Raw genomic sequence first — 23738 nt, 5'->3', positions numbered from 1 at the left:
GGTCCACCCAGTGTGTCTACCTCACTACAGCTGCGGAAACATCAATGACAGCTCTTTCTCCTCTGTCAGTGGTCTGATGGTGACAACAAAAAGGAGTCATGCACGTATCTTATCAGGAGAGGTTTTAGTCTCTTGGGAGAGCCCCACCCATTCCCCTGACACATACATCCTGGATTCGGTGGAGGGGTGGGGAGTACACCAGCCATCGGGCTGGCCTACTTACTTTCCTTCCCATTGGTCCCAACAGAAAAAAACCTAATCTGGTTGGTAAAAGCCAGTGTGGCGTCATGGTTAGAGTGTTGGACTATGACCCAGGAAACCATGGTTTGAATCCCCACTCATTCATGAAGCTTATTGTTTATCTCTCTCCCCTTCATACCTGATTTTTCTGATCCTGTTTTTATCCAATCCAATTAATATGTGTTTAGCATTTGGAACAGGAAAAAAACTGCAACCCCGCACCCCATAACTCTCCAGTAGGCTTGAGAGTAGTGGTTAGATTTTATATAATAGCTTAATCAGTTTTATTTATTGTTTTATCCTTTCCATGCCATAATTGAGAGAGGACTGCTGAAACTGTGAATGGGAAACAGATTGGCCTTGAATTTTATTAGCTCTTCTCCATTTGATGTCAGGCGATCACTGACATGCAGGTCTTTTTGGTCCTGAAAGAAGGCAGAAAGGTGGGGTGTGTGTGTGCTCATATGCACTCTGCCGATGCATGTGGGGGGCCGGGAATGGAACCCCTGCACGAAATGGCTCCAGCTTGTACATGACTTCTTCCCTCAAAGATCTTGGGAACTGTAGTTCAGGGTGCTGGGAGTTGCAGCTCTGTGAGGGGTAAACTACATTTCCTAGGATTCTTTGAGGGTCAGCCATGAGTTGTACTTGTACTTGAAGGAGATGGTATGGATGTGTAGAATTCTGCATATTATATGGGTACTGCTGTAAGCAGAGAGGGACCAGCCTTTCTCAACCTGTGGGTCCCCAGATGTTGTTGAACTACAACTCCCATCACCCCTAGCTAGCAAGGCCAGAGCTCAGGGATGATGGGAGTTGTAGTCCAACAACATCTGGAGACCCACAGGTTGAGAACTGCTGGATTAAGCCAATATCTCCTTCCGCTTTAGGAGTACTGTGGCATAGGGAATAACACACCCCTGCCTATCTTGCAGTCCCTGCTTCAAGACCCTTGGTGCTTCTTACATGGCAAATCAGGGAGGTGGCTAAAAAGAAGGCAGGGAGAATCTAGTTAAGGGTGATCTACTCTGTTATGTACTGAAGTTCTCACCCTGGGCCAGCAGGGGGATACTGTAGATAGTTTTCACTCAGGTCCACATAGGCAAATAAGGAATTGAAAGTGACGTTCAGTGATTGGCTAGTTACAGAAAGTTGTTACTGTTGCATTGTAGTGGAGCTCTATATAAGCAGGCTGGCTGAACCCTTCAGTTCTGTTCTGCTCTGGCCTGTGAATAAACAAGAGCTGTTTGAAGAATTGCTGTGATATGTTCACCCACAACTTAACATACTCCTGAAGAGTTTTGCAGGTGAATCACCAGGGTAGTTCTCCAGTATCCTCCTTGCCTTTGCAGACTACCACAAATCTAAAAGTTGTGTCATGGTGCGCAGAATTACTTCTGCTGATCAGATTGCGTCAGATCATACTTTGTTGAAATTCACTTGTACACTATAGAGAGGATTCTGCTGCCCACCCACCCTGTATTTTTTGGGGGTGGTGGTGGTGTCAGTTGAAGAGCATCTCAAAGCTCTACCATCTCCCTGCTCTCCTATTTGCTAGCTAAAAGATGCAGAATTGCACAAAGGAGCTTCTGCAGCTCCCCTAGCTCAGAAATAGAGGATGATAGCTCCGGTATCACGTAGCACTACAGACATTCTGGACAGTGTCGATGCTCATGGACATCTGGAGCCAGGCTGCCATAATTTGGATGGCCTCCCAGACTTTGTCTGCAGTGCCAGGGGTCACTTTGGCCTTTTTTGGGCAGCTCACAGTCAGGAAGGTGGAAATGCACTCCAAAGTCACCTGCTGGGCAGATTTTCTGTGCTGTGTAACTGATAAAGATACAGCACAATTTTTTAATTTTTTTTTTAAATCCTGAAGATCCAGCTAAACAAATGCCGATGGCGAGCCCCATTTTGCAAATCCAATGGCTGAGATTTACTCCCATGCAAAGGATAAAAAAGAAGCGTTGTACATCAGTTTGCAAGGTTATTCTCACAAAACAGCTTGCAATAGCAATAGTGATAAAGCAGTCATGCAATTTACCTGTTGAGCTCTACAAATAACACAGCAGCATTCGCAGGCTGTCAACATAGCTACTTTCAGAAGAACATTAGGGCCTGGACTGACTATATTCATATACAGACACCTTCTGGCTTAAATAACACATTCCAAACTTCTCAGCTTAGTATCACATCAGCGACCCTATGACCCATCCGTTAGCCTTCCTGTGATTCATTGGTGATGATACACCTCCATTTTTAAATCAGTGATGTGCTTCAGATCTTGGTACCACTAGCCTACCTGATGTGAAAGTTAGGAATTATATGTGCGTTTATCTTCAAGAAGCCCACTTTCTGTCATTTCTGAACCTCTGTGTGTGCGTGTGGCATTCAGATTATACATAGCAGGTGATATTTAATGTTAGTCATGCTCAGAGTTGCTTTCAGTGGTTTACTGTGAGTGTGTCTTAATGGGATATCACTCAGCATTTGCAATCACACAAAAATAGTGAGTCCATACATAAAGTAAAGGTAAAGGGACCCCTGACCATTAGGTCCAGTCGTGACCGACTCTGGGGTTGCGGCGCTCATCTTGCTTTATTGGCTGAGGGAGCCGGCGTACAGCTTCCGGGTCATGTGGCCAGCATGACTAAGCTGCTTCTGGTGAACCAGAGCAGCGCACGGAAATGCCGTTTACCTTCCCGCTGGAGTGATACCTATTTATGTACTTGCACTTTGACATTCTTTCAAACTGCTAGGTTGGCAGGAGCAGGGACCGAGCAACGGGAGCTCACCCCGTCGTGGGGATTCGAACAGCCGACCTACTGATCGGCAAGTCCTAGGCTCTGTGGTTTAACCCACAGTGCCACCCGCGTCCCTGAGTCCATATATAATTTGAGTTAAATGTTTGTACATTCGAACAGTCCCACTGCAGCAGGTATAAAATGAAACACATTGGGCATTTGGGATCTCCAACTGAAGTTCTCTATTTGTCTACGGAGCTTCCTTTCCCATCACCCACCCTTCCTTCCTTCCTTCCTTCCTTCCTTCCTCCCTTCCTCCCTTCCTTCCTTCCTTTCTTCCTTCCCCAAAGAAGCAGCACCTTCAATCAGTTACTCATCACACATATGCATTGCAGTGTGCAGAAATGTGAATTGGGTTCAACTGTTAATTGTTTTAAACAATCTATTTATTATATTACAGGGCTGTTGGGAGGCATCATTAAATAGCAGCTGTACAGAACTTTGAGAAGCCCAGTAGGAAAAAAAGTGCTAAGTAAGCAGAAAGGGGCTATTAATAATCAAAGACCCATGCATAATACAGCGGTCTAAGTACTACTTTCTGTATTTGTTAATATTCATTATATGAGCGAGTTTATGCACGATTGGTGAGGATCATTCAAAACGGAAGGAAGGTGTTAATTTCAAACAGACCGTAGCTGCAACTGCTCTCCCTTGGCAATGTATGCTAAATCTAAAGATTCAGAAATGCCCCCGTTTTTTGAAACGCGGTATGTGGAGTGTATCTCATTCAGAAACACTGCTACTTCCGCATTTGCAAATTTGCTTTGTCAGTAATTCAGTTTCTCAGTGCAGGGCCATTAGAATGTCTATATACTTAAGTGATGCCTATTGCTAGACAAAAGCAGGCACACCTGTGCATTATACATAAATCTTACTATTTTTAAAAGAACATTCAACTGTTTTTAAAGGTCCGCATTTCTGCCCATCATATAACAGTTCTCTTAAGTGTTTTGCGGGCTTTTAATTATTAAACGTAGTCTGGCATGGCAGATCACATTTCAAGTCATGTTCATTGATGCGCACGCAAAATCGATTGCAAAGACATTGCACCTAGTCTGAATCTGTCGAAAACCCCTTTTTTGATATGGGTCAAATCGAGGCCCAAATAACAACGGTTAATATTGGTGTGAACAAGAGTTTATTGTAAAATGCATGGATTTGTTTTTGTACAAATCCCCCACCCCTTTTAAATTTCCCTGCCAGCTCTTTCTTTCTAAAGGTAGAGGAGTTCAGGAGCCCATTTCAGAAAGCCCCTGGATTATCATGTCTGGCTTTCTTGTGTCTTAAGTTGCTGGCTGGTTTGTACAACGGCCAGGCTTCCTTGCATAATTTCCTTGACAAATGGCTTGCTTATTAATATTTCAGCCCTTCTCTTGCCAACTGGTAGAAGCAGTGTGCCTCTAGGCTGCAAAATACAGTTCCTTCTTCCGAAGCACTCTAACCTTTTCTTTTAAACGCTTTGTAAGAACCCGTGACAGATAAATGGTGCAGTTCGAACTCGAGATGACTCCTTTTTCTCTTCTTTTTTTCTTTTGCACAACTGAATGTACGTTTGCTAAGTACAGCCGGAAGGTACTGTGTGGCTGAAACAAGAGCAGGTGCACCAGCAGCTCTGCACACACCTTGCATGGCGCCTGCCCCTCCTGACCTGAAAGCTGTCAATTTAATTCGATTGCGAAGCCAAAATCCGTTTGGAAACTTGCACGTCCTCTCCCCTTTCTGGATTGGTTGTGGAAATGTACATAACGTTAACTGACACGGCTTGCAGTTTTCCCAGTATAAACACCCATTTTGTGCTGGGGTTGAGCAAACAGCAACCACAAACCCACAAGAGCTGCCTGATTGGATCAGAACCAAGAGAAGTCAACGAGATGCTCCTGGAAATTCACATGCAGGTGTCTTGTTTCCCCAAGGCAGGGAGGCAGGTACCCTTTTCTAGCTGTCCATCAGGACCTGATCTGAGCAAGGGTTTCCCCCTCATCCCAAATAGCCTCATGTGCAGTTAGTTGGGCACTTTGGCAGCACCAACGTTCTTGCCTGGCTCCCCACCTCCTCTGCACTGGGGAAGGTGATGGATGGGGAGTTGTCTGAGACAAAGGCAACTGGCATGGGGACCTCCAGTCCTGGGCCAAGGATATCCAAAGCTGATGGGTCCTCAGGGTCATTATCGGTATGGAGGTCTGCTGGAAGGTCCCCTTGCTCCACGGTTGAGGAGACCTCAGGTTGCAGCCCTGGGCAGGGCTGAAACATGACCGCAGAATGCAGTGTTGGGGACCATCTCCTGCTGACTGCTCCTGGTATCTGGTACACACAGGTGTATTGCCTCTGAACATGGAGGTTTCATGAAAACAAAGAACAATATTAGTATCTAGAAATTTTACACAGTAAAGGTAAAGGACCCCTGACGGTTAAGTCCAGTCGCGAACGACTCTGGGGTTGTGGCACTCATCTCGCTTTACTGGCTGAGGGAGCTGGCGTTTGTCCACACACAATTTCCAGGTCATGTGGCCAGCAGGACTAAGCCGCTTCTGGCAAAACCAGAGCAGCACACGGAAACACCGTTTACCTTCCCTCTGGAGTGGTACCTATTTATCTACTTGCACTTTGATGTGCTTTCGAACTGCTAGGTTGGCAGGAGCAGGGACCAAGCAACGGGAGCTCACTGCGTTGCGGGGATTCGAACCGTCGACCTTCCAATCAGCAAGCCCAAGGCTCAGTGGTTTAGACCACAGCGCCACCCGCGTCCCTAACCATCTAGAGTATGATGGTTATCATTATAGCATAATCTTCTTATTTGTAAGATGCTTTCCTGATCTTTCTGAATAATAATTCAGTGAGGTAAGCCATTATTGCTCCTGCTTCATAGACAAGGAACTAAAGCTGAGAAACAGCAGTCTTCCTAAGGGGACTCAGCAAATCTGTGTCTATTGCAGGGGGTTGGACTTGATGACCTCATGGTCCCTTCCAACTCTACAATTCTATGATTTCTATGAATATTGCTGCTTTCTATTCTCTCTCGCTCTCTCTCACTTGCACACACACAAAAATACATATTATTTATTGTGTATTTAAAAAGCTTTACTTAGAAAGATGTGATGGCTCATTATCTTATTAAGGAAAATGGCTCCCAGTTTTCTTGTTTCATATTAAAATTTCCACAGTGTTGCCAGTGATGCTGTCATGATTAATATACTGCTTGTTGGAAGGCAGGCAACTAGTCAGCCTGCAACATTCTGAGACGCCGTTAGAAATTGCAAAATACACATAACTTGTGTATGCTTTGCAAACTTGTGACTGTAGAAATGCTTACAGAACTATTGGTACTGAGTACATAGACCCCTCCCCCAACTCCTCCCCCCCTCCCCTTCCCTCCTCATTCTTCACAACCACATTATCCTACTTTGTGCCCAGGGATATTAAGCGAATACATCATTTTGGCATATCTGGGGAGATTTGCAGATTTTTTTCGCAAACAGAAGAGGCTCCGCGGAACTGCAGCCTAAGTTGTGTGTGTAATGCAAAGGACTACAGTGGTGCCTCGCAAGACAAAAAACTCGCAAGACAAAAGGGTTTTTTGTTTTTTGAGTTGCTTCGCAAGATGATTTTCCCTATGGGCTTGCTTCGCAAGATGGAAACGTCTTGCAAGTTTGTTTCCTTTTTCTTAACACCATTAATACAGTTGCGACTTGACTTCGAGGAGCAACTCATAGCACGCGGTGTGGTAGCCTTTTTTGAGGTTTTTGAAGACTTTGGTGATTTTTGAAGCTTTTCCAAAACTTTTTTTCGCAAGACGAAAAAAATCGCAAGGCGAAAAAACTCGTGGAACGAATTAATTTTGTCTTGCAAGGCACCACTGTACTTAGATTAAAATAATGTGTTGCATTTTCCAGTACATGTGAAAATGTGGGCAGTTGTAAAATACTGTATCTCTGTTTCACACACACAGTTTATATCAAAGTGTTTCTTTTGCCTATCTCCAAACGCTGATCTGGAAAGTTGTTTTAAATAATTATTTTTGTTCAGTTTTGATAATAACAGTGCAAACAAACAAACAAAGAAACAAATATAATCCCTTGTAACAAATTTGGTGCCACAGCAGGAAATTTGCAAAAAAAGTCATGTTATTCTTGTACAGTAAAGAAAATGATTATTAACACTTTTAGCTTTGCTTTGTTCTCTTAAACTTGCAAATACCCTCTCCACAAAGCAGTATGTAAAAAGGCTCCAACCAGATTAGCATAGGTCAAGAAAGAACGCAAAACACTTTCAGATTTGCCTGTTTTGGCATTTTTCTTTTGCACTTCATAGGGATATGCCAAACATTCAGAAAGAGCCATGCCCCAATTTTTATCTAACCAGCCATTCAGAGTAAAATTGGATGTTATCCAATGGTAGCCACTTCTGGCCAAGCAGTAAAGAGAGGTACTATTGCAGGGTTAACCAGTTTAAGGGTGCGAGAGCTGTGTCGAGGGGTGTATTTGCCCAGTGATGATCAAAGCTTTTGCAAAGGCAACCTCTCAGAAAGGTTTGACTAATTTGCAGCCCCCAGCATAAATGATAAAGACCACCTTTTCCACCACAGCCTCACCAGTGTTCCACTGAGATAGCCAAATTTATTCTGTGTAATTGAAGTGGCGGCCAATGCCATTTATGAATCGCTTTGAATGCAGCCTCTTGAATACGAGCTGAAATGAACTTGTATGGTGGATTCTGCCACATTGCATCCCAAGCATCAGCAGGGATTCCCATCCTAAAGCTAACTCCCATACCGTTTTAGCACTCATGGGAGTGCCAACCATCTCTACAGTAAGCGCATTATAAACAATAGAGACCATCGCTTTCATATTAGAGCCAGACTGAATACATGATTATTCATACCACTCTTAATGCTCGTCTGACATATGCCTCGCTTCTGTGTAGAGTGCTGGATCTGCAATACTTGAAGCCAAGATGGGTGAAAGGCTCTCAAGATGTGTGTGATCTATTGCAGTCTTAAAGGGTTACCATCCTTAAATAAATCTGTCAGCCTAGAGTGGCCTGAATCTTCCCAACCTGGGAAGTAAAGGAATTTATCAACCTGCTTGATTTCCTTATATTCCAGATTTGGAACTCACAGTGACTCTAAAGGTGGCAGTCTTTTTGGCCTATTCAGTCCAACCTTCCATAGAAAAGGGATTTTAGAAAAGGGATTTTCTATGGTCTGAAGCTCTGTTATGTTCAATTTATGGAACGGCATGTTGGCCTGATGGATTAGAGTGGCTGGGGAAACCCAGTCAGATGGGTGGGGTATAAATAAACAACAACAATTATAGTAAATTTCTGCTTGCAGCCATGGAACTGAAAGACCCCTTATATAACAACTGTTTTAAATGACAAGCTGATAGGTCAACAAAGGAGGATAACTAAGACCTCGTTTCATCTTATGCCTAAACATAGTTTTCTTAATAAGTCTGTTCCATTTGTCCAAATTAGCAAAACTGTCCCAAAATCTCAGCTACCTCTTGAACCACCCATCAGGACCATGTCAATTTCACTGGAAAGTTTTAATAAATTGAAGGAGTCCAGCTATTCTGCATCATTTTTTATAAAACAGTCTATGAATGCAGTGCTGACTACAAATTCCTAGATGCAAAATGTACTTATTCTTTTGATTCTAAATATTTCGCTTTGGTTCCTGGCTCTGGTTGGTAGATCTTGGAATCTTATTAAAAAACAAAGTAGATTCAACAAGTCTGTTATCTGCCCCCCCCCCCCCCAATATTTTGTGGGTCCTGATTGTAAAACTTGCTCTGCACTTTGTCTTGGTTTGTCGAGGGTCATGCCAATTATTTAGATAACTTGACTGTTCCCAAATGCCAGCTGGTGGCTTTTTTCTAGGACTAGATGACTCCTTGCAGGGGTGGGGGTATTCCTTATAATAAAGATCTGTCCTGTGGGGATGAATGGATAGGGAAAAATGGTTTTTTAAATGTATATTTTATAGAGATGAACAAAATTGATTATTCACTCCTACTTTATCAAAATACCCAGGAGAGACTTTTGAGTGGTATTTGGCCTTTTTTTTATTGATTGAGACAAACAACACAGTAAAGGAAATTAACTGTCACATTTCTGTTTTCTCCTGCAAAGATTCATAAAAGGATTTTGCCAGTTCAGGTGTGGTTTGGCTTTCCCCCACTGTTTCTATATATGTATTTTATTTGAATTTCTGTCAGAAACACAGCGTTCTTGGTATTCTGCCTTGTTTTTAACCTTTCTGTGACTGTATAATAAATTTTGATTGATTGATAGTTTTGTATTCTGCACAGCTTCTGCTCCCAAGTGTACCAGTTTACTTGAGCACCTCAATTTTTGCTTACAATAGCTAGCCCATGCTCCTTTGGCGTCGTTCAGAGGATTGGGGCAGTCCTGGAAAACTGAAGAACCGTATTTACGTGACTCTAATGAACCATCAAATCTAATGCGTACCTCAATTTTCAAAACATTAAAACCAGAAAAGTATTTGCTGGCGAATGTAAATGCGCCATCAAATCTAATGCACACTCTAATTTTCACGACATAATTTGGCCAAAAAGGTGCACATTACATTTTAGTAAATAAGGTAGATAATTCGAATTAGCCTCTTCTTCCCAGAAATAACTAATGGTAATAGTTAATGCACATTAGCACCTTTCTTAGAGCCACCATTAAAAAAAAGTTCTGATGTCTCTGGGCTGCGCATAGCCTGTGAATTGTATGTTACCTTTTCCTAATTTATGTCCCATTTTAACCAGAGATGATTTAAGCAAAGTATATCATCAACTATAGCATTTACAACCTTATGCTCAGACAAGTTTGCATGCTGGGGGAAAAAAAAGTTCCTAGTTGAGTTGCTAAACAGCTTGGTAAATGCCCAATCTTGGTCATTTTACCATATGTCTATTACCGGTATTTTGTTTTTAGCATATGTTACACTGGTAGAACTTCTCTTGCGCAACAGAAGTTTGTCAGATCACTAAAAGAAGGCAGCCTTACTTTCCTCATATGTTCCACAGCATTTCAGGGTTGTTAGGGATTTTCTGTCCATTAAGTATTTTTTGGACAGAAGGGAGAAATGAACGGCTTTAAGGGATTTGGGCCCAACCTGTCAGTTTACAAAAAATTGTATATTTAATAGTCCATCTGGAGCCCATCAGCAATGATTTCCAAGAAAGAGTGCTAATGAAACATAGGAATTTGGGAGACGCTTACCATTTATAGTAGTAGTTATAGTTAAAAAGAATCTTGGTGCAAAACCCAGAGAATCCATCTGACTTGGACCAGGAGGTTGTGGGTGCCCAGTGATGCATCTAGGGCTCTCTCTAGACATTTTGCTGCCTGGGGTAAAGGACACTGTGATGCTGACTAGACTTGCAGGTGAATCTCCTTTGAACACCAGTGATGGAATAGCCTCCTCCATTGCACCTAAGACAGACACCCAGATTACTGGGGGCAGGACAGGATATATGGCAGCAGAGGGAAATGGCTGGCAGGGGTAGGAAGTCAGGAGGAACAGCCAGGAGCTACTGCTCCAATCCGTTCGCCTTCTGAGGCGATGGCCTCACACTGCCTAACATTAGCAGTGGCCCTAGATGCTTCCCCCTTGACACCTGGCCTATCTAATCCTGCAAATTTGCCATATTTGAGGCCTGATTCACTTATAATCCTCTTCATGAGGGAATATGTGGAGCCGGATAGTCTTCTGTTGCCGCCATTTGTAATCTTCTAGCAACTAGTTGTAGCATTTGCCTTCTCCTGCACGGGCAGGTGAGTTCCTGGAATGTTTCTTACCCACCATCTGGTCAGCAGAAGAGGGCAAGAGGTTGAGTGAGGCAGACTTCAGATTAGCTCCCTGGCTCTCAGTCCGAGTTTTGTGTAGGGTGGGTAGACAAGGTGTGAGCTTGTGGCTTTTTGTTCATTATACAGTTTGGTGAAGTAGGCAGTAGAGAGTACAAATGGGATGACTCAGTTTTTACTGCAGCTTTGCATCCCAATCAGCCATTATGGGAAAGCTTTGTGAAGAAATTACAAATGTTTTTGATCATGGTCTTTGTTACTCAACATTCACGTTATTTACCTCTTTCTCCTTCCCATAGTAATTGGCTGGCAATCTCCTGCAGAGAGACAGAAGAATCCACATAAATTATCCTTGAATCGTTTCTCGTGTATGAGAATTATTGGCCGCATTTTCAAAGACTGTATCTGGAATACAATCAGTCAACGTCTATTGGGCATATCTTGTTTATCAACACTATTTGAGAGGCACGCATCTTCTGATGTTCCAAAATGGTGCTGTTTGTCCAGGTAGGTGATTTGCTTTGGCTTGCTTTAATGGGAAGTTAAAATGAACATATTTCTTGGTCCATTTAGAACAGTGCTATTTAACATATCTGGTAGCCTCTGCTCCCCAAAGTCCTGGGAGGACTCTTTCCCAACCCACTTGCCTAACAACAACAACAACAGGGTTCCCCCCACTCTGTCTCTGGACCACTGCTAGTTTTTGCTGCACTCCCAAAGCATTAATAATTTTCTTACGTTATAGAACTGTGATGGAATAATTTCATCAGCTTTTCTTTGTGACTGAGTAGACTAAAACTCATATACAGTCATACCTCATGTTACGTTTTCTTCTGGTTGAGCGTTTTCAGGTTGCATCCCGTGACAACCTGGAAGTACCGGAACGGGTTACTTCTGGGTTTCACCCCTCGCGCATGCGCAGATGCGCAAAATGATGTCATGTGTGTGTGCAGAAATGGCGAAACGCAACCGCGCGTGCGCAGACGCGGGTTGCATTCTTTTCAGGTTGCGAATAGGCCTCTGGAATGGATCCCATTCGCAACCAGAGGTACCACTGTATTTCATATCAAAGGTTGCGTGTGTACTGCAATCAGAAATCATTATTTGCATTTGGTTTTCTACTTCCTCCAGCATATAAAGAACCCTGCAATGGCTGCATCCATGCAAATACTCGGCTGTGGCAGAATGGTTCCATCATGGGGACTTCTGGGAAGAAGACCTTCCAGTTTCAGTCCTGCATGGTGCCGGCGAATATCTTCAGGTTTCGCTGCCAGCACCTCCGGAACAGACGCGGTGGAAGTTCTTGGCAAATCTTATCTCCCAGATGACTACACCAACGTCACAAAGAAGATTCTTTCCAAGGTGGGGGAAAACCTGCACAACCAAAGGCATCACCCTTTGTGGCTGATGAAAGAGCGTGTGAAAGACCACTTCTACAAGCAATATATTGGGCGCTTTGGGACGCCACTCTTCTCTGTGTATGATGATATGCCTCCGGTGGTCACCGTTGAGCAGAATTTTGACAGGCTGCTCATTCCAAAAGACCACCCTAGCAGGAAGAAAGGGGATAACTACTACCTGAATCGTACCCACATCCTAAGAGCCCACACATCTGCCCACCAGTGGGACTTGATGCACTCTGGACTCGATGCCTTTCTGGTTGTGGGAGATGTTTACCGTCGAGATCAGATCGATAGCACCCACTATCCAGTCTTCCACCAGCTGGAAGGTGTCCGGCTCTTCTCCGACCACGAGGTAAGAAAGGGTCTAGTCAACATGGTGCCCTCCCTGATGTTGTTGGGTTCTGGTTCACATCGACCCCACCCAGCCCAGTGAATGATTAGGAATGATGGGAGTTGTTGTTTGACAACAATGTTAGCTGTTCCCATCATGGCACCTTCAACAGGTTCAGGAGAATTGATAGTATTTGTTTACAGTGGTGCCTCGGGTTAAGAACTTAATTCATTCCAGAGGTCCGTTCTTAACCTGAAACTGTTCTTAACCTGAGGTAGCACTTTAGCTAATGCGGCCTCCCGCTGCCGCCGCTGCACAATTTCTGTTCTCATCCCGAAGCAAAGTTCTTAACCTGAGGTACTATTTCTGGGTTAGCGGAGTCTGTAACCTGAAGCGTCTGTAACCTGAAGCATCTGTAACCTGAAGTACCACTGTATTTCATTTCAACTGTCCCCTTCCTCCCAAAGGAGTCCAGGATAGGAAACATTAAAAATGTTGAAACAATAATATATTGGTCAATCACAGGACAGACACCTGCAGAAGCAGTTCCCCATTGTTTTAGGGGCTAACATGATACCAACCTTATCGGGTTACAGGAGGAATTCATGATGATCACCCAGCTCTGCTAAGCTACATGGAGACTTGTACCTTTTTTTACAATGGTGCTGTGTCTTAGCTCATTTAAGGCCTTGTCAGCATTTCTTCTTCTCACACAGAAAAGCATTTCTGCTCTCAAGACGGGTATTCAGTCCTGCCTCCATCATGAGCCAGTCTCTTGACCAGAGTTTTCTTCAATTCCACCCTGCAGCTTCTGGGCTAATCACATTCATTGCATGGACAGAGGTCCCCCCCCCCCACCCCCAGTTGAGCTCATTAACTCCTGTTACAACAGAATGGCAACAAACCATATCTTTGTTTATCACTGGAAAGCAAAAATGTTTGGGTTTGTGCGGCTCAGAATATTAGTCATTCTCATTTTTAAAAGAGCATATGTCGCCTAAAAAATGTCTGTCTCATTGCCAGGAGGAAAGTTATAAGTGCTCTAGGTAACATAAATTGCAAAATAGAATAAAGTATGTCTTTCTTGCTGGTTTATGGGATCTCTGCACCATATAACATAAATCTTTATATTTTTAACCACTCTAGAACAGTGTCAGTAGGATTTCAAATCTGAAGTGTAGTCTCAAAAATTGTAGGCATATACCTTGTGTTAACTCCCTCAAAATATTATATAGGAGGGCCTTTCGGTGAAAAATTATAGTGACACGTTTAATGGCTAAAAACATGGACATTATGTGGAAATATATGTTAGCTTAATCCTGTGGTATGTTAGTCCTCTGTTTTGAAGGGTTGTGAGTCCTCTGTTTGAAGGTGTCCTTTATTTGAGGACTGTCCAGTCCAAGATAAAGTAAAGGTAAAGGGACCCCTGACCATTAGGTCCAGTCGTGACCAACTCTGGGGTTGCGGCGCTCATCTCGCTTTATTGGCCGAGGGAGCCGGCGTACAGCTTCCAGGTCATGTGGCCAGCATGACTAAGCCGCTTCTGGCGAACCAGAGCAGCACACGGAAATGCCGTTTACCTTCCCGCCGGAGCGGTACCTATTTCTCTACTTGCACTTTGACAAGCTTTTGAACTGCTAGGTTGGCAGGAGCAGGGACCGAGCAACGGGAGCTCACCCCGTCACAGGGATTTGAACCGCCGACCTTCTGATCGGCAAGTCCTAGGCTCTGTAGTTTAACCCACAGCGCCACCTACGTCCCCCAGTCCAAGATAGTAAACCATAAAAGTTTAAAGATAATGAACCATAAAATGGGGAGGCAGCAGCCTGAAAGTTGACCATCAGCTGAACAGAGGCACAATGTCTTCCTCACTAGGGTAAGATGTATTGTATTCCTGCTTAAATTACAACAATCCTTTCTAAGTTTGTGCCTGTACATATAAATGACCATATGCAAACTGGTACTCTTGTTTGTCCTTATTTGGGTAGATATTTTTTTGGCAATGCCTAACAGGCCCCCTTCGAATTGGCTTTCATTTCATAGTGGCTGATTTTTAAAAGTCTCCACCATGCATAATCATTACTTGTGTGTATAAGGAAGGCAATCCCTTAGCATTTGATATCAATCTTTATAATGCCCTAGAAAGGAACAGAAGGAAGGTGTGAATACAACATTATTATTATTTATTGAGTACAGTTTTCATCCTTTTCTGTTCTCAGTGGATTGGATTCCATTATACGAGGGCACAAATGTTTGGACTCTTCTCAAAGTGGGTGGGTGTGGATCAGATGCACTAGAGCTATTATGGGATTGGAGCAATATACCTCATTTCCCTAGGACTTCTCACAACACCCTCTGCCATGTGGATTCCACCCCCCTCACATTGTGAAGTTTGCAACCATTAAACTTGTTTTTACAGGAAGCCAATAATCAGAAGGTCTCCAAGCGCATGTCACGCTTGATCGAATTATTCTAAACAAATGCTCGGATTCAGAGAACCACAGAACTTAGTTTCATGGGACTGGGATGCGGGGAGCAGCATAACCACTTGCCCCATGGCAGAACGTCTTTTTATTGTGTGTGTGTGTGTGTGCGCAAATGGAGGCTACTTTCAAAACTGAGTTGGAATGGTGGAATAAAAAATCTTGCTCAGGGTACAACCAAGCCACCTGCTGGCTTAAAGCAAGTTTTTGGATCTTGGTGCTGCAATCAGAGCTGAGTAAGCGCTCCTGAGTAATGCAAAGAGTATAGTGGTTCCTCTGGTTGTGAACAGGATCCGTTCCCGAGGCCCGTTCGCAACATGAACAGAACGCAACCTGCATCTGCGCGTGCGCAAGTCACGATTTGCCTTTTCTGCGCATGACGTCATTTTGCGCGTCTGCGCATGCGCGAGCGACGAAACCCGGAAGTAACCCTTTCCGGTACTTCCAGGTCGCCGTGGGATGCAACCTGAAAACGCTCAACCTGAAGCAAACGTAACATGAGGTATGACTGTCTTCCTATTTCTCCACACTCTGGGCATGTTAGTTTCTTTGCCATTTTTATACCATCAACTTTAAAAGTATAGATTAGAGACACATTTCACCTCTATATTAATTAAACTGCGAGTAAATTCTAGATGAGAGAGAACTTTCTTGGCACAGAAGAGAGTGGGAAGTGGTTGGATATTCAGTTGGGTTGGCTGCAGTGATGAACTGCTGAGCCTTGCATAGAAAACGGTTGTGTTCTTCAGCACGGCTTATGTTGTGGTTAGCTTCTTGCAGGAAAACGAAGCTTTTCTTTTCTTTTTTTCTTTTTCTTTTTTTACAGACCAGAACATACATTTTTTATTTAATTTTTTTGCTTTTGGCTCGATTCAGCACACCAGTATTAAATGGGCACCACAGGACTGCACTATCCTCATAGTTTATATCGAGAAAGTGTCCGCAGCGTCTGTCATTTTGTTTTGTTACAGAATGTAATAGGGAGATGATTTTTCTCGAGAGAGTGACTGAGATGTTATTGCTGAATGCTAACGTCTGATGTATTCTGCGGCAGTTTTGCTAAGCACTCAGTCAGGCAAATATGTTTATGGGAGGGTTGCATGGAGCTTTCTTTGCATAACATTATGTTGCTTTCTTTCATGAGCTGAGAAGTAAATGTAGAGATATTTAACTTGCAACAAACAAATAAAATATGCAGAAAACATCTTTTTAAACACACGTATGTGTGTTCTTGAAATATGTCCCTGAAGTGCATCTGTTAGTTTTCCGGCTGTTCCTACCCTGAAGGCTTTATACATAGGGAGATGTTCCACTTGGGAATATATGAAGGGACCATAAGACCAAACTGCACCAGCACAAAGACTGTTTGCCGAACTTCTGAGCATTTGCTCTTGTGCTTCAAACACCTTGGGTGGCAGGTGGGGCTGTGGTCTAAACCACTGAGCCTCCTGGGCTTGCTGATCAGAAGGTCGGCGGTTCGAATCCCCACGATGGGGGTTAGCTCCTATTGCTCTGTCCCAGCTCCTGCCAACCTAGCAGTTCGAAAGAACAACAGTGCAAGTAGATAAATAGGTACCACTGTGGCAGGAAGGTAAATGGTGTTTCCATGCGCTCTGGTTTCTGTCGCGGTGTTCCATTGTGCCAGAAGCGGTTTAGTCCTGCTGGCCACATGACCTGGAAAGCTGTCTGTGGACAAACGCCGGCTCCCTCGCCTGAAAGCAAGTTGGGCGCCGCAACCCCATAGTCACCTTTGACTGGACTTAACCGTCCAGGGGTCCTTTACTTTGACCTTTACCTCTAACACCTGTCCCTTGAGAAGGAGGACAGTTGCTTTTTATGCTCTGTAGGTTGTGCCTTCTATACACAGGAAGGATATTGCAAAGCCCTGTACAATTTGTTCCTCCCCCAGCTTCCAATATGCTTCCTCCCCCAGCACTTCTGGTTTAACACTAAAATATGATAATGTTCTTTTCTCTGATCTTGTGTAACCTCTGTTTTACTTTATTTGTGCAAGTGATGCTTCTGCAAAGGAGTGATGAAGAGTTCAAAAATGTGGGAGTATGTTAGTGGAAAGGAATGAAATATACTGCATTAGCCTTGCATCTTTTCCTTTCCCAGTGGATCTGCAATAAGTTGGACAGCTTTTTGTGTGAAATATCTCAGCACCTCAAACTGGGCGACTCTGAAATGGTTCAGAGTTGTTTTTCCACCGTGAAAGGAGCTAGGGTCTTCCCTCATCCCCAGCCAGGCTGGGCTTAAGGACACAGTGACTCTGAATTTCTGCAGTGACATTTCCTTTCTGATTTTTTGAGATGGTGCACTCCCAGGAATGTGCAAAGTGCCCATCTGAATATTGCATATTCGGCAAAAATAAGTCTGCTTCTGGACATGTACATTTTTGTCCCTGACTGTATGTCTTTCTGTTTTGACAGTTGACAAGCAAAACAGTATTTGGGGCAGGAGATTCGAGTTTTGACTGGTTACCACCCCCACCAGTAGCTGATGGGGTGGTGGGGCATGGGGTTCACTTGACCTGCAGTCATTGCATCATTGCTGCTTACTGGGAGAGGCAAGGTCAGCACAGTGCAGACACACTGGCAGAGCCAATGTGGCATTCCTGCTGGTGGGTTTGCACTGCATTGACCTCACTGCTACGTCTCCTCTCCCCATTTAACTTCCAGTGAGCAGCAGCAATGACAGTCAGGTGAGCACTGCCTTAAGACGCCATCTGCTACTGATCCCTTGCAATAACTTCAGCCTGCAAGTTATATGTGCCATACTGAATTTCTAGTGAATGTTTTGTTTTTCCTTTTTGCAAAAGGCACTTCAGCAGCAGCAGCAGGAACTGAAGTCACATGTAGAAGTGTAGGGGAGTACATTTGGAGGGTACACAGTTCCCTGCCTGCCTGACATAGACCTTCCAACTCTGCCAGAAGAGTTTGTATGTAAAAAGTCATCTCACCTTTTTTTTTTTAAGGTGTGCCGCTTTTAAATTTAACATGGTGTTCTCTCCGCCAGAGGGAGCTAATGCAAATTGAAAGTTTCTATTTCAGCAGTGAGATTCAATTAGCAAAAGTGAAAACATGCATATTGTGGACAGCTTGAGGCATATGTTTCAGATGATGCCAACCTTTGTGTAATCTTCTGGGAAGCTCGTCTGAGGGGATGTGGGAGAGCCCTTCTGATAATTCAGCTTCCTGTTGCTGGCTGCGTTCAGCATCTGATTATTTAGAGGAAGATGCAGAGTTGCCATCTCAGAAGTGCACACTGGTGTTTACATAATAAAGATGCTTAAGATGAACAAAGTGAAACACGTATTTGCTGATTGACATGTTGCTGTTTCTTTCCATTGCTGTAACATGGGAAGAGGCGTAACTCGGTCTATATCCAGAAACTACCAAAGCTAAGTATACACTGAAGGGAAGCAAGGAGGAAATGCGTTCCCTTTAAGGTTAGGAAGAGATGCAAAAAGATGGAGGTGAAGTGGGCAACAGACTACTGGAATCTGGCATTTCCTTACCCATCCTCAGATACAGGCCTGGTTTATTCATCACAGTGCACCATGGTTTCAAATAAACCATAGTTTACTGTGGACTAGTAGCATGTTGCTCAGGCATGTCAGTTTCACAACTCCCCCTTCCAAGAAGGGAAGCAAACCACAGAGTGGCTGACTTAGCACAACTTGCAAACCAAGAAAACTACAAGCAGTAAGCCCAGGAGCAAACTTTCGTTTCCATTCATGGTTTATGTGGAAAGGAACAAACCAGAAGTGCTGGTTTGCAAATCATGCTTTCCATGGTTTGTTCCTCTCCTCTGGAAGGGGAGGCGTGAAGTTGCACTTAGCATGTATCGTGGTTTATTTCAGGATATGACTTCTTGTGACATGAGAATGGGGACCAGAAACTGCCAAAGCAACAAACATGCATTCTACTATGTTCAGCTAGAAAGTTGTTGATGTTGGAGTAGCTAAATGCTTTCCTACCTGAGATAGGTTTGCCCCCTTTTGGGGTGCCAGGGCATGTGTGTCTTTCATAGCTGTTCAAGAAGCATGGTTTCAGCAAGTGAAGCTGTTCTTAGCGCATGGGCTCTCTTCAGATATCACGGCCCAATCAATAGTGAGCAGGTTTTGGGTTTGTGGGCTCCTTTCAGCTCCTCCCCTCCTCTTGGTCCCATTCCCACATCCACTGTTTGTGATCCTTATAACTTGCCATGATGTCTGATCGTGTCAAATTTGGGTTACTGTAAATTCTAACTTGTGGTTTCTAGTTAAACTGCTTTCAGGGTCTGGTTTGGAGGTAAAATGATGGTTTGCCGCATCTCAGTTGGGATGTAAAGACGATTATTGTGATTCTCAGCATGATGTAATTTCTACTTGTCACCTGTCTATTAAGTGCTTTTGAGTCCTGCCAGAAAAAATGGTTCACAGTTCTCTAAGGGCCAATCTTCTTCTTCTTCTTGTTGACTGGCTAAATTATTCTGGTTTGTCTGTCTATCTGCTTTCATTCTGCTCTTGAGTAAAGGCTTTTCTCCATCTCTGCCACCTTCCACATTTTTCCCACCAGCATTTCAGCCTTAGAATCATGCCTGAGTGGAGGCCACCAGCGCTTATACTTTGAGGCTCAGCGTAAACAGCAGACAGAAAAATATAAGTGGGGCCCCCTTTAATTTCCTAGGAGTATCATTTCTTTAAGCTCCACACAAGAAAATTGTCAGTATGGCTTGATAACTGAAAATTCAATATGCATTTCTTTGAAGAAGTGTGGATGATAGTTGATTGTGTGACAAATGTTTCTGTATATCAGTGAAATAAATGTAGGGAAGTATGAAATTAATACCCATCAGTGTGTTAATCATAGATTAATAACATTTTTAATTTGTATATCCTGCTCCCCTTTTGAAAACCAGCTTCATTATGTAGCTTCACTATCTAAATATGTTGGCTGGATTCATACAATATAAACAAGCTCAGCTTTTTCCACCTGGTAGCTTGTGGACCGAAGGGCCCAATGATTACACCAAGAGGTGATGTGACGTGCTGTCTAAAATAATTTGTGTTGTTTTCTTCCCAAACTAAAACTCCCGACTGTAAGCAGCCCAGGGTACTCCATTATTAACGCATCGACTTTAGTATCCACTCATTGACTGACAGTGCAGGGGCCAGGGTGTGATCTTACAAGTTTTATTGTGTCAGGGAGTGATTGTGATGGCAGGAAGTGTTCTTGTTGATGCACAAGTTCCACATTAGTGTCATTATTAATCCATCAGTTTAGAGGCTGCAGTGCATTTGCAAAAGAAAAAGAAAAAAGGGTTGGTCCAGACTAAGTGGATTTAGAGTATGGATTCTCCTCCTTTAGAGGAAGTTTGGCACAACTGCATACACGAGGCATTTAATCATTGGGGAGGGGGGAACCCTAGAAAATGGCAAAACTTTCTAACCGACTATTAGAACTTGGTGGGGAATTTGAAGCCAGGGGCCAATTGCAGTCCACACAGCTTCTCCTCCAGGCTATATCTCCCTCATCGGCCTTCATTTACATCCTCCTTTTTGCCTGGAAGAAACATCTCCTTGAACTATGATCATGCCTGTTGCTTGCCTGGTTGGAGAATAAACAGCAGCGTGTGTGTGCGTGCAGAATCTAGTCTGTGTGTGAAGGTTGCCCCGGCCACTCTGGGCGGCTTCCAACATATATAAACACATAACAAAACATTAAACATTAGAAAACTTCCCTATACAGTGGTACCTCGGGTTAAGTATTTAATTCGTTCCAGAGGTCTGTTCTTAACCTGAAACTGATCCTCACCTGAAGCACCAATTTAGCTAATGGGGCCTCCGCGATTTCTGTTCTCATCCTGAAGCAAAGTTCTTAACCCGAGGTAATACAGTGGTGCCTCGCAAGACGAAAAGAATCTGTTCCGCGATTCTCTTCGTCTTGCGGTTTTTTCGTCTTGCGAAGCAACCCCATTAGCGGCTAAGAGGATTAGCGCTATTAGTGATTTAGCGGCTATTAAAGCATTAGCGGCTAAGCTGCTAAAAGGCTATTAGTGGCTTAGCACCTTTGAAAAAGGGGGGGGGGAGCAAAAAAAAAAAGGCGAGACTCGCAAGACGTTTTCGTCTTGCGAAGCAAGCCCATAGGGAAATTCGTCTTGCGAAGCGCATCGCAAATGGAAAACCCTTTCGTCTAGCGGGTTTTCCATCTTGCGAGGCATTCGTCTTGCGGGGCACCACTGTATTTCTGGGTTAGCGGAGTCTGTAACCTGAAGCGTATGTAACCTGAAGTGTATGTAACCCGAGGTACCACTGTACAGTCCTGCCTTCAGATGTTCAGACAAAGGTTGTATACTTATCTCCTTGACATCTGATGGGAGGGCGTTCCACAGAGTGGGCGCCACTACCAAGAAGGCCCTCTGCCTGGTTCCCTGTAACTTCACTTCTTACAATGAGGGAACTGCTAGAAGGCCCTCAGAACTGAACCTCAGTGTCTGGGTTGAACGATGGGGGTGGAGACGCTCCTTCAAGTATACAGGGCCGAGGCTATTTAGGGTTTTAAAGGTCAGCACCAACACTTTGAATTGTGCTCAGAAACGTACTGCATTGACATGTATTGTTATATTTCTGTTTAAATTATAGCACTATGCAAACATTACGCACACCTGTGTCCTCTTTTTTGTGTGGCAGTGCATAACATTGCATAACACTCCCCTGAGCAGGACCAGCCCACTCATGAGGCAGGGTGAAGCCACTGCCCCACATGCACCCTGCCCCACATGCACCCTGCCTGGCCCACAGACTCTGCTGCCACAAGAGAAGTGGCGCCAGCATTGGCGCTGATATCCAGCAATATCTTGCCAGAATCTTTCAAGATCTTGGCGAGATCTCGCCGGAAATCAGCACTGGCCGGAGGCGATGGGCTGGGCAGCAGGGCAAGGTGGCACTTCCCACTTCATCTCAAGCATCAAAACGGAATTCACTGCCTCTGCCCCTGGGATTGTGGGAGAAGAGCTACAGTTGTGGGTCAGCTGTTTGTCAGGGAATCTTATTTGCTGTTGATCTTCTCCTTGATAAGTGTCCCACAACTTAGCTTGGAAAGCTCCCAGATCATAGAAAAGGATAGGAAGTAGCGTCACACTCTGATAACATGCAGGATTCTGTAAGGCTTCAGAAAATGGCAAGGATTCGGTGGTGTGTGTGTGTGTGTGTGTGTGTCATATCAATCTCAGAAGAGACATGTCCAGGCTTGCTGTAGCAGGATGAAAGGCAGTTGGGTTTGTATCTCAGGAGTTTTGATTTAGCAGGGAGAGAAGCTAATTGGATAGGTCTTTGAAGTCCCCTGATCAGGAAACAGCAGTTAGGATCAGCAGGTAGCACTGTGTCATCTTGGCCCCCTTTTCAACGGAATCCGCTAGGTTAATTCAGGCAAAAATGTATTAGTGAGTTATGCTAATGCAGAGTAACTACTGCTACTCCCTGGTCCTGAATGGGTTAACTGTGCCCCTGAAGGACCAGGTGCGCAGCCTGGGAGCCGTTTTGGAATCACAGCTGTCCATGGAAGCGCAGGTCAATTCTGTGTTCAGGGCAGCTGTCTACCAGCTCCATCTGGTACGCAGGCTGAGACCCTACCTACCCACAGACAGTCTCGCCAGAATGGTGCATGCTCTGGTTATCTCCTGCTTGGACTACTGCAATGTGCTCTAGGTGGGGCTACCTTTGAAGATGACCCGGAAACTACAGCTAATCCAGAATGTGGCAGCTAGACTGGTGACCGGGGGAGTGGTCGCTGAGACCATATAACACAGGTCTTGAAAGACCTACATTGGCTCCCAGTACGTTTCCGAGCACAATTCAAAGTGTTGGTGCTGACCTTTAAAGCCTTAAACGGCCTCAGCCCAGTATACCTGAAGGAGCATTTCCACCCCCATCGTTCTGTCCGGACACTGAGGTCCAGCTCTGAGGGCCTTCTGGCGGTTCCCTCACTGCGAGAAGTGAGGTTACAGGGAACCAGACAGAGAGCCTTCTCCGTGGTGGTGCCTGCCCTGTGGAACGCCCTCCCACCAGATGTCAAGGAAATAAACAACTACCTGACTTTTAGAAGACACCTGAAGGCAGTCCTGTTTAGGGAAGTTTTTAATGTTTGATGTTTTATCACTATTATTATTATTCTTATTATTCTTATTATTATTAATGATATTCTGTTGGGAGCCACCCAGAGTGGCTGAGGAAACCCAGCCAGATTGGAGGGGTATAAATAATAAATTATTATTACAGTGGTACCTCGGGTTACATATGCTTCAGGTTACATACGCTTCAGGTTACACACTCCGCTAACCCAGATAGTGCTTCAGGTTAAGAACTTTGCTTCAGGATAAGAACAGAAATCGGCCTCCGGCGGCACGGCAGCAGCAGGAGGCCCCATGAGCTAAAGTGGTGCTTCAGGTTAAGAACAGTTTCAGGTTAAGAACGGACCTCCAGAACGAATTAAGTACTTAACCTGAGGTACCACTGTATTATTATTATTATTATTATTATTATTATTATTATTATTATTATTATTATTAATCTTCATCATAATAATTATTATATTACTGATGCTCTTACACTCTGCCCCCACAGCATAATTTCTCTTCAGGGGAAGCCTTATATTAATGTATTCTGACTCCTTACGAA

At 44.1% G+C, this 23738-nt stretch overlaps 1 protein-coding gene across 3 annotated transcripts in view; it reads left to right on the top strand.

Moving 5' to 3' along the window:
- Positions 1-23738, top strand: part of FARS2 (phenylalanyl-tRNA synthetase 2, mitochondrial) — a 200602-nt gene that overhangs the window by 35978 nt on the left and 140886 nt on the right. For 2 of the 3 annotated variants that reach the window (XM_077933305.1, XM_077933306.1), the window contains 2 exons: positions 11159-11366; positions 11991-12614. In XM_077933305.1, coding sequence (XP_077789431.1) covers positions 11349-11366; positions 11991-12614 — 642 coding nt within the window. In that variant the 5' untranslated portion in view covers positions 11159-11348. The remainder of the gene's footprint in view (positions 1-11158; positions 11367-11990; positions 12615-23738) is intronic. The other variant, XM_077933307.1, reaches the window with a different exon arrangement.

This window comes from Podarcis muralis, chromosome 8 (genome assembly GCF_964188315.1).
Source record: "Podarcis muralis chromosome 8, rPodMur119.hap1.1, whole genome shotgun sequence".
NCBI classification, from domain to species: domain Eukaryota; kingdom Metazoa; phylum Chordata; class Lepidosauria; order Squamata; family Lacertidae; genus Podarcis; species Podarcis muralis.
This window is presented reverse-complemented; position numbering and strand designations above follow the sequence as displayed.